Source organism: Nelumbo nucifera, chromosome 1, assembly GCF_055504915.1.
Source record: "Nelumbo nucifera cultivar China Antique chromosome 1, China Antique-T2T, whole genome shotgun sequence".
Classification (NCBI taxonomy): Eukaryota; Viridiplantae; Streptophyta; class Magnoliopsida; order Proteales; family Nelumbonaceae; genus Nelumbo; species Nelumbo nucifera.
Genome location: NC_142649.1, coordinates 44,678,719 through 44,690,069, shown reverse-complemented (window position 1 = coordinate 44,690,069; position 11,351 = coordinate 44,678,719). Strand labels below are relative to the sequence as shown.

At 34.8% G+C, this 11,351-nt stretch overlaps 1 protein-coding gene across 1 annotated transcript; it reads left to right on the top strand.

Moving 5' to 3' along the window:
• The first annotated feature begins 7,607 nt into the window (after positions 1–7,607).
• Positions 7,608–9,794, top strand: LOC104586293 (RmlC-like cupins superfamily protein). The gene is made up of 7 exons (XM_010243468.3): positions 7,608–7,879; positions 8,003–8,052; positions 8,148–8,186; positions 8,309–8,337; positions 8,438–8,500; positions 8,617–8,720; positions 8,815–9,794. The coding sequence occupies exons 1-7, from the start codon at positions 7,764–7,766 to the stop codon at positions 9,296–9,298; spliced, it is 885 nt and encodes a 294-aa protein (XP_010241770.1). The 5' UTR covers positions 7,608–7,763; the 3' UTR covers positions 9,299–9,794.
• Positions 9,795–11,351: the final 1,557 nt, after the last annotated feature.

The window sequence follows — 11,351 nt, the reverse complement described above, 5'->3', positions numbered from 1 at the left end:
GGCCATTTACTTGTTACTACATCCCAATGCTTTCTAATTCCTAGGTTGACTAGTTGATTGATCGATAGTTTGGTCCTACTTAAGTCTTAAAACATTGGTATAAACAGTATTTGAACTCTAAATATTAAAAGTTAAAACAACCACACCAAACACAACCTTTGTTTGGAAGGACAAATAATTCAACATGTGAGGAGTACTAATAAGCATCCCTTTATGCAACTCTTTATAAAATTCCGCTCTCCTCCAAACCGAACCATTCAATTTTTAAAAAAGATGAATCAAAACTGAACTAAAGCAATCAGTTAATTGGTTGGCTAAGTAGTTAACTGCATTTTGATTTTTTTTTGTTTTTTAATTGAAGTATAATTTTCATTTCTATTATACAAAACCTATAATTTTCAAATTGTTAAACACACAGATGCTTCTCCTCTTGGCATCTCCATAAACATCGAAGAATATATAGCAACAAAATGGATTATACAATAAAAAAATGTGTAAAAGTTAAAAAAAAAAAAAAGCAAAACAAAGAGCAAAAGCAAAAGATAGTGGTCTTTCTAGATCATTGATGTTGAATTGTTGTGCTAGATTTTCATCGACATTTGATAGTGGCGAGGCAATAACGTGGTGACTGGTGTGACCATGCAACAATGTAGAAACCTTGAGTATAGAGAGGCAAAGAACAAGAGGTCAAAAGAGATTAGAGGGGACAAATGGAGATGGAGGTGGAACATGGAACAAAGTGAGATTTTTTGTTCATTTTAAAAGTTGAGAGTGAGGAGTTAAGGTTTTGGGCTTTTGGTTGGGAAAGAGGGAAAGGAGAAATGACCAATGACATTTGATAGTTGGACTAGGTGGGGCTTTAGGAGTTCGAGCTAGGGCATGTCAACATGTTTATCCTTTGAGAGAAGCTATTTATCTATTTTGTCCATTTTTGCATTTCTTTTCTATTTTGTTTGGTTTTAAAAATATATAAAGTAAACATTGTCTATTTTGATTGGATAAATAAAGTTGTACAGTATTGTAGAGAGAACGAGAGGGAATAGTATACAATATAATAGAGTAAAATATTAATAAGTCAAATAATATAAATAGATTGAGGTTAAGTAATAAAACATAAAACAATAAAAATAAAAATATTATTTTAAAAGTTATTAATTTAAAAATCCACTAAACATTCACTTAAAACTAAAAATTATTAATAAAACTTAAAAAAATGAAAAGCATTTTAGTTCCACTTAAAAATCAAATTTAATAAATACTAATAAAAAGATATTTAAATACAAAAATGATATAAAAATGATTTAAAATGTAGAACCCTTTTTATCACTTAGACGAAGGAGACAAGTTAAATGGGTTTGTGTTGACCCATTTTCGGAAACAGTTCTAGTTCATCTAGAAACTTATAACGTGTGATATACGATATTCAATAATAATAGTAATAATAATAATAATAATAATAATTTGATTATTATTATTATTATTAGTACTAGTAGTAGTAGTAGTAGTAGTAGTTCATAAATTAAAAAACTAAAGTACAATTTAATTCTATTTAAATATAACTAATATTAATAGGATAATTAAAATTAATAATAAAAAATAAAATATGATGAAAAATAATAAAATAAACCATTTGTATTCCATATAAAATTATAAAAAATAATTAAAATAATGTCATAAGACTCCTAAGACTCCTTCTACTTAGGGATGACCATTTATAACTTAGTCGACCTTGGGCTCAAGCAAATATTTTCTTCCAAACTAGGTCTAGCTCAGATCTACACCAAGCCTACACATATTGTAGGTGGTAGGTCTAGCTTTTATCTAAAGTTAATAAAAAATATTAAATTTTAGTAACTTTTATCTAACAACTATTAAAAATTAAGAAATTAATAAAAATTTGTATTGATAGGATAATTAAAATTAATAATAAAAAGTAACAAATCATTTATAACTTAGCCTAACCCGATTAGATCTATAAATTTTCATGCTCAAGTAACTTTTGAGTTAAATATACGAAATAATAATTTTTTGTTAGACGTAGATTTAAATAAAATTGGATGTGGTTAAATCCACATCCAATCAAATTATTAACTAGATGCAAGTTCTAACATTCAAATCTTGGATAATAGGATTCGAAGTTTAATTAGGTACTGAACTTTCGGAGTCCAATGACGGCCCTGACAAATAGGGCCCAAGTTAAGCAACCCCTAATAAGGTCAACTTAGAAATTACATGCATATATGGTAAATATTATTATATAATATTTAGATAACAAATTTTATATTAAAATATATAGAAATGTTATATACTTTTTAGACTAGAATAGATTTAAATAAAAATTTTAATTTGTAAAAAACCATAATTTTATAATTAACACGGGCAAGCTTGTAGATCCAAACAAATATTATTACACTTAAGGTGTGGGTTGGGATAGGCTAGGCAACCTTAAAAATTACTAATACATTATCAAAGTTTTCATTGGGCTACACAATGGGTGTAACCCATCCTTCATAGCTTCTTTGGCTTTAATATTATCTAAAAATAGTTAAATATAAAATACTAGATATAATGCATGGGTTGCACTTGGTTTGGTTTAGTCCAATTACGAATGTTACAATGCATGCAACATGGGTGGGTTGGGTCTAGATGAGGATCAATCCAAGCCTAATCAAAAGTCTTAAACCTTAAGTTTGGGATTAGATTAATTTAATTATGACTATAAAATAAATATTTAATTATTTTAAACAACATTTTATTCTTTCCTTAGTTATAAGTTTTGGTTATTTCACTTGATAAATCCCGTGCATTGCACGGGTCCCTGCTAGTAATATTATATGTATATATGGGTCGGTCCTTTGCTCTTTTTAATATTTTGAAATTAAACCGAATCAAATCAATTCTTTAACCGGATTTTTGGTTTGATTTATTCAGTTCGGTTTGGTTTTCCGATTATTCTGTTTTTTATGAACACCCCTAAAATTCACTAGAAGATAAATTTAGGCTAAGTTTGAGAGGAGTACAAATACAAATGTATAGAGTGCAAAAGCTTGTATTTTGCATTATTTTGTATGTAGTTGCACTGTAAATAGTTATATTTGTACTCTTTCCAAATTGAGCCTTAGGTGATGTTTGCCATTGATGATGATTTCTCACCCCTGATTTTTCAAAAATTGGTGATTATTAGAATCAATGATTTTTCAAATATCGCTTTTTTTGGTTGTTTGGTATCATTTCCTCCATGTCAGCCGATTTTTCAGAAATTGGCTTTGAGATTATCTAGTATTGATTTTCAAGAATGATCATTTTTCATTGGAATTATTATTCCATGTATTGCAAATTCTGAATTTCCACCTGAAATTATCATTATCAGTATGGTTCTTCTTTGCTATGACATTATTAAAAATGGTGTATCCTAAAAATATCTACACATGGATTCTGGTTATTCTTACAAAAAAAATGCCTCACTATGTGTGTTATTTGCAAAAGAATTTGAAACTTGTTTGTCTTGAATATCACAATAAAAAGGAAGAGTTTTTAAACAATAGATTGAAGAAAAAACACTCTACCATCGCTGAATAGGGGAGATGCCGGTGGATGATTTTGAGATTGAAGAAGAAAAGCATACATTTGATGGTGGGTCCGGTAGTTGAGCTTCCAAACTTGAATTGTATAGAACAAACAGGAAACTACAAGATAAATAAATAAATAAATAAAACATTAGATGCCCTCCATCTCTGAATAGGGGATCCGTCGGCCATCCATTGCAGTGGCGGATATCCTCTTTTGAAAATGAAAAGGCGTTTCCTGATAGGCATATGTTTAGTTCCGTGGGAGTTTTCTGATAGATGTGTTTTTAGATAAATGGGGTAGGAGTGTCATGAAAAACCAAAAAACTGAACTGAACCATGCGGTTAACTGAATCGATCAATTTGGTTTTGGTTTGGGATTTTTAAAAAATTGAAGGACCGATTCGGTTTTCGGTTAACCTACAAAAAATCGACGGTTAACCGGACTGACCGGTATATATATTTTTATGTATATTTTATAAATTTTTAATATGTCACATATTTTCTATGTATTATATATAAATATATGCTTATATTATATTTATAATGATCTATTTATAAATATTATATATATATATATATTATAATTATAAAAACCGAAAAGCCGAAGAACCGAACCGGTCAAAAACAAAAATCGGCAGACCGGTTAACCAATGCTACCAGTTTGGTTTCAGTTTAGAGAATTGAAAAAACCGGTACCACCGGTTTAGTTTACAAAAAAGTGCCATGGTTTAGTTAACCGAACCGTGGACACCCCCCTATTATGGGGTCCTATGATTTTTAAGGATTTGGAGAAAACTTAAAAGGTATTTTAGAAATTAATGTTAAACCTAAGGATATTTTACTAGTTTACCATCAGTTTCAGGGCAGGTTCGGGGAATTATATGCAAACCTCGTTCTCACTCATCCCCATTTAAGATTGAGGAAAACCCACCCCATTCAGAGCAGGGTGGGTCCCCTATTTTATAGGAAAATTGCCATCTCTATTCATAGTGAGACGTGAAGCCTTGGACCACTTTTTCCCTTGGTCGCATCAGATGCCACATCGTCGGAAAAAATCGGGAATCAGTGGGAAATCGGGGAATCAGCGAAAATGGTAATCCCTCATCAGTGCCGATTTTAAGGGACGATTATCTACTGATTTCCGAGGAATCAACAAAATCAGCCAACCAAACAAATTTTTCATCATTGATTCTTCTGTAACTGATGTGGATCCGATGTGGCACCCATTTCTGGGAAATTGGCATCGATGCCAAACATCACTTTAGTGTGTATTTATTATGATGATTTCCCACTTCCCAGTAGCATGTAATGGCAAAGCATTCAACAATTCAAGCAGCAGCACAAAGGATAAGCGTCGTCAGGCCTGCTCATAGAACCCACCGCACCAAACAGGCAAACACCCATCAAAATTTCCATCCAATGAAAGACAAAACTGGAAACACTTGGGAGATCCACTGAATTCACACATACATCCCACCACATGGAGCCATGCCAACCATCAAAGTGAAATTTGCACACCGTACGAATTTTTTAAATCTGGAGTGCAGACACCAGACAGAAACAAAGTTGGTCAAACCATTCTGCTTTGAGAATATGAACCCAGATGACATGCCTAGGAGTTCCACTTCCACCTTTTTCTTTGAAGCCGGCAAGCTTCCACAGTCATTGATGAATCTCAACTGCAACAGTGTTCAAAAACTAGTCAGCTTGATTTATAAAGTCTTAATATATACCTAAATAATCTCTGTTTTATCTATGTAATAAAAAAAAAAGCTAGCAGACGCAATGCTTAGATATGATATGTCATTTGTTTTAGATTATGTTAATTAGAGAGAAACCCCGGCTCATTGATTATTCCAAGTCCCAACAACCAACAAGGACCTCTCATTTTCTCGGTTTCACTTCTTTCTCTCCTTAGAAAACCCACCTGAAAGGTATACAAATTAGATGTAGCAACCCATCAAACAGTTGTTATTTGAATATTTTTCACAAAATCAATCTATACACCCACAAAACATTGATGGGTAGTGCATCGTTGCCATTGCTCCATAAGACGGTGCCACATCAGTGACATGTAGGGCTGTTCACAGGTTGGGTTGGGTCGGTTTATTGGCGTTTTTCCAATCGATCCGACCTGGTCGGTTTACCAAGAAATGAAACTGAAACCAACCCTATATTAAGTAAAATCGACCTGGTCGGTTTGAGCCGGTTTTGTGAATGATTCTCTCAGAGTGAACGGTAAAGGATTCAAGTCTAAGAAGCGAAGGTTGGATGCCTGGAAATTAAAAATGATTTGATGGATTAAAGCTGAAATTTTATATATCAGAAATTTTATATATAATATGTATATTTCCTCAATAAAGCTGAAATATATATTAAAACTGAAATATATACATACATATATATAATATATCTGAAATATATTATATATATAATATATATCTAAGTCGGTTCGGTTCGGTTCAGTTTATGTTTTTTTGTAACCCAAAACCGATCGGTGTTGAAGAAAAACCAACCGACTCATGTTGGTCGGTTTGGGTCTTGTTATGAACAGCCCTAGTGCCATGTCAAGTGATCTAAGAAACGGGCATTTATTTGGAATCATTTTTTCATAAAAAATGGTGCTCCAAGCCACACTTCGAAAATCAGGAAGGCATGGCTTGGAGCAACACCAAATTTGGCATTTTCTAGAACTGCAACTTGTTGCTGTAAACAGGGATGTGAAATGGCAGTGATGTGGCACTGAATAATGGGTACCGGTGCTGAAAATGTTTCTTGGAACATCGGTACCAAATAGAAAAAGTTGTTGCTGCTCTAGGAAGCGTCCTACCTGGCAACAATAACTCCAAAAAAAAAAAAGACACCATTTTCTCAGAAAACGGTGCTCCCATCCCACACATCAGCAACACCGTTTTTAGAAAAAAAATAGTGTTGCATCTGCAGTATTGATGCAAAACATATACAATATCATTTAAACTTGGGGGATGTTTGGAACCGTAGCCGTTTTTCAAAAAAATGGTGCCACGTCGGATCCACATAGGCGTTTCAACAAATGCCCATGTATCTCATTGTTTGGTTCAGTCGATTATTAAAAAATCGGGCATGCCTCGAAAATTGGGACCCCGCCGATGCATGAAATGTTTCCCCCAATGGTTGACTGATGTGTATCTTATGTGGTGCTTACCTGTCAGCACACATGAAAAACGATGATGAAAATCTCCTTACCAAACAACATAGTGTTGTTCACTGCCTACGTGGCAAAAGCGTTTTTTTGTGAAAAATGGGTCCTAGAAGCATGGGCGTTTTTTCTTGAAAATCGGTCCCAAAAAGCACCCACACTTCCAAACACCATGTTAGATGGTGTTTGAAAGTGTGGGTTTTTGGGACCGATTTCAAAAAAAGAACACCCACGCTTGCTAGACCCGTTTTTCATAAAAAAAAAAAAAAAAAAAAAAAAAAAAAAAAAAAAAAAACACCTTCGATGGTGTTTCTACCACTTACGCTATGAGCAACACTAATGCTGTTTGGTAAGGTGATTTTGCCCTATCATGTAACCATTAGAGGTAACGGTTTAGTGATGACGTTTCATATAACAGTTGGTAAGGTGATTTTAAAAATGCTTGAGCCAAACATTCATATAGGCGGTTGTTTGTGGAATCGCCTACGTGGATCTGACATGGTACCGTTTTTCAGAAAAACGCCCACGCTTCATGATCCAATCGGTTGGTTTACAGCATCGGCATCTCTTATTTTTTCAGCCCAATTTTATGAATAGAATGAATGGCTGGATCTGCTACCACCACCGGAGGAACCCATTTGTATCTTGACTTGGGATGAAAGAGATGGTGCCCACGTCATAATGACATGAGAGTGACATCATCATAATTGGTTCAAGGTATAGGACCCACCTCCTTTTCCCACGCCTCCTCAGACCTGCAGTTACTTGTGACAGAGGCCAACAAACCCTTTTCTTTGTTTCTTTCTCTTCTTTCAACGTCCTCCTCTTCTTTCATATATTCTCCGGAAGGCGCTCAACACGTTATAGTTGTTAACTTGTTATATATAAATAACAAAGAACCGAGAGAGAGAGAGAAAGGGAGAAAGAAATCGACTTAGAGAATACGAATAGTTGGTTCTTGTTCAATTTCTTTTCGATCAAAATTAGCATCATCTTCATCATCTTTTGTCAAGAACATGTCTGGAGGAGATCAAACCTCTGTTGATAGTAGACCCAGATTGGTGGTGAGAAAGGTCTTAGCAAAGCCTCAACGTGAGGGAGATGGAGCTGTCGTTAGAAGAAGCATTGGAAGGTGTTGTCAGTTTGTTTCTTTTGTTGTTAAATCTGTTTCCTTCTCTCTACTTCATTCATGGTTTCTTTTTCTTTTTAAGTTACTTTATGTTCTGGGTACTTATTTCTTGTTTCTGGGTTTCAGGATGGAATTGAAGCAGTTGGACCCCTTCCTCATGTTGGATGAGTTCTCTGGTAATACTTGTTTCTCTGTTTCTGCATTGGCTTATGATTGATCTTTCTAATTACGGATTGGCACTAATTTTGTCTTGGGCTGGTTGATCGTGCAGTTTCTGCTCCGGCTGGATTTCCTGACCATCCACACAGAGGTTTGAGAGTCTTGCTGATTGCCTCAATATTTAGGATTTGCATTTTGGTTTATTTTGTTCCCTGGGTGTTTCCCTTTTTCTTCTTCGTTGTCTTTAATTTGAACTAGAATTATGTTTTGCAGGTTTTGAGACTGTTACATACATGTTGCAGGTATGAATTGTTATTAGAAAGTTTTCAATTTTCTTTCTGGATAATTTCTTCGTGGGGATTGAGATTCTGATGACCCTAATTGGATTTTGATGGTTTTCAGGGAGCTTTCACCCATCAAGATTTTGCAGGTCACAAGGGAACAATCAGAACTGGTGATGTGCAGGTATTAGTTTTTGTTAAAAATCAAATCTCTTATCAATTATGTAAAAGAAATGCAAATGTTTTATATTTAATGCACTGGAGGGACTCATTTCTTCATTCATATATTCTGTTCCGCAGTGGATGACTGCCGGTAGAGGGATAATCCACTCAGAAATGCCTGTTGGTGAAGGATCCCAGAAGGGTTTGCAACTTTGGATCAATTTATCATCCAAGGACAAAATGTAACTATTCAATTGAGGAATTTTTATTCATCTGTACTTCTGAAATTTTGCACAAACTATGTTTCCTGATCCAAATTTGGACACTGGATGACAGGATCGAGCCTCGCTACCAAGAGTTAGTAAAGGAAGACATCAAGAGAGCAGAGAAAGATGGTGTTGAAGTTCGAGTTATTGCAGGGGAGTCAATGGGTGTCAAATCTCCTGTATACACCAGAACACCTACAATGTACCTTGATTTCACTCTAAAACCAGGAGCCCATATGAAGCAAAGTATTCCAGAATCATGGAATTCCTTTGTGTATGTAATTGAGGGGGAGGGTGTCTTTGGGTCCTTGAATTCCTCACCTGCGTCAGCTCACCATGTCCTGGTCTTGGGTCCTGGAGATGTGATCAATGTGTGGAACAAGTCCGCCAATCCCCTCAGATTCGTCTTAATTGGAGGGCAGCCTATTAATGAACCAGTTGTTCAGTATGGCCCATTTGTGATGAATACACAAGATGAGATCGATCAGACCATTGAAGATTATCACTTTTGCAAGAATGGATTTGAAAATGCCAAGCATTGGAAATCTCAATGACTGGATTAAAGTTTGAATATCTGAAATTGGATCTGAAATTGAAGCCAGAGAATATTCCCCAAAAAGGAAGGGAGAAATAAAGGGGAGTCATATGTATCCCTATCCAACATTAATCCGGTAAAAGCAGAGGATTCAGAATACATGGACTATCAAACGCTTCTAGAAGCTCTATGAGGGAGATGGAAAAGTGGGGCTACTATTAGGACCTGATGAGTCAACTCATCTAGATTATCTATCTTTAAACTAGATTTTCATTCTTTTACTTTTGTTTATCTTTTTGTAATTCCATAATTTACAAGTTGATTTTTTTAAACAACAGTTCTTGTTATTTTCTTTCTTTTGGGTGTTGGTGGTGATGGTGGTTGTAACTTCTTTTTGTGAGTTGGATTTTCAATTATTTTTGCATCTGCAGCTGCCAATTCTACAAAAGTTTAGTAGTTGTAAGCACTCATTAGTAGAGAGAAATACAATTATGTGGAAGAGATTGATTTGGTTATTGCCTTTGAATGTAGAGTTCTATCATTGCTTGATTATTTAGTGCTATTTAATAAGGTTTACATAGAGTTTACACTGATACTGTGTTTAGCTTCCACCTGATTCATTTTTATCAATCCTTCAGTGGCTGATGATTAGGCAACCTTGTTATCAGCTCTAGCAATTCGAGCATAAAAGTGCCTTACTGTTGTATGATATTGTAAAGGAATGGATCCTATGATCTACATCTTTGGTTGAAGGGATAGATTTCTGAGATTGGATAGATAACTGGGGGCTTTATGTTTCCCTGGTGCATTGATTGTCCATTTACAAATTCTTGTCTTCTCTTGGTGGAAGCAATATGCAGAAAGTTAAAAGCATGGGACCTAGAAGTGACTAGATTTTGTACTTGAGGTTTCTTATTTCTCCCGAAATCCAGAAAATTTGTTCTAATAGAGTTGGAAAAACAAGGTGAAAGAAAGAGCTAACTAAGAACAACCACATCTTTCTTAGCAAGAGAATACTGAAGGAAAAAACATTTTCTGAGTTTCTTGATGGGTACCCCCACAATATTCAATAGGAACTGATGTTTGATCCAATCTTTTTCAGGTGTGTATTAGTGGAGGGGAGGTGATTTTCTGGGTGACAAGATCTGGAATACAATATTTGCTTTGCGTCTGCACGACTTAGCCTCTCTTTTCTAGTGCTTAACCATTAATTTATTCTAATAGAGTTGGAAAAACAAGGTGAGAGAGAACTGACTAAGAACAATCATATCTTCTTATTATGAGAGAACTTAAGGAAAATCATTTCCTAAGTTTCCTGATGGGTACCCCCATAACATTGAGTAGGAGCTGATATTTGATCCAATATTTTTCAGGTGTGTACTGGTGGAGGGGAGGTGATTTTCTGGATGACAAGATCCAGAATACAATGTTTGCTCCAATATTTTTCAGGTGTGTACTGGTGGAGGGGGTGGTTTTCTGGGTGACAAGATCCAGAATACAATGTTTGCTCTGCATCTGAACCACTTAGCCTCTCTCTTTTAGTGCTTAACCATAAATGTCCCTGTAGGGGAAGTATCTAACAGACATTATCTGGGAAAATCAAATTTGTTGCTGGGATTGAAGGAATATAGATTCCCATGACTTGGAGAAAATGAAGTTAATTATTTATTTATGGGGCATGATCTCATGAACCTGACTTGCACAGAAGCCAAGCTTGTATCAGCTAGCCATCCATAAACCATGGAGCTGGAGATTATACAAAGTTGATTTTAGTTTTTTCCTTTTCTTAAATCATCTTAGGCTGCATCTGGCATTCCTTATTTTAAGTACTTGTATCTCTTTTTTTCAGTTAAAATGCCTCTATGAACAATGAGTTTTTAACTGCGAAAAGGAGATAAGTCCTTAAAATAAGGAATGCCAAATGCAAAGATAGATCATTTCTCTTTATTCTGGATTTCTAATGTAGTTGTCTGAAAAATTAAATATAGAAAAGAGTTCACTTTCCATATTATTTATCAGTTCACATCCATGCCAAGATTAACATTAACCACCAAATTTGGTTTTGGACTTCT

What these genes read in the sequence shown, in the direction of transcription:
- LOC104586293 (XM_010243468.3), top strand. Translation starts at nt 7,764, where the DNA reads ATGTCTGGAGGAGATCAAACCTCTGTTGATAGTAGACCCAGATTGGTG. An exon ending in TCCTGACCATCCACACAGAG is followed by an intron (nt 8,187 to 8,308) that starts GTTTGAGAGTCT and finishes TATGTTTTGCAG; the next exon opens with GTTTTGAGACTGTTACATAC. An exon ending in TTATCATCCAAGGACAAAAT is followed by an intron (nt 8,721 to 8,814) that starts GTAACTATTCAA and finishes ACTGGATGACAG; the next exon opens with GATCGAGCCTCGCTACCAAG.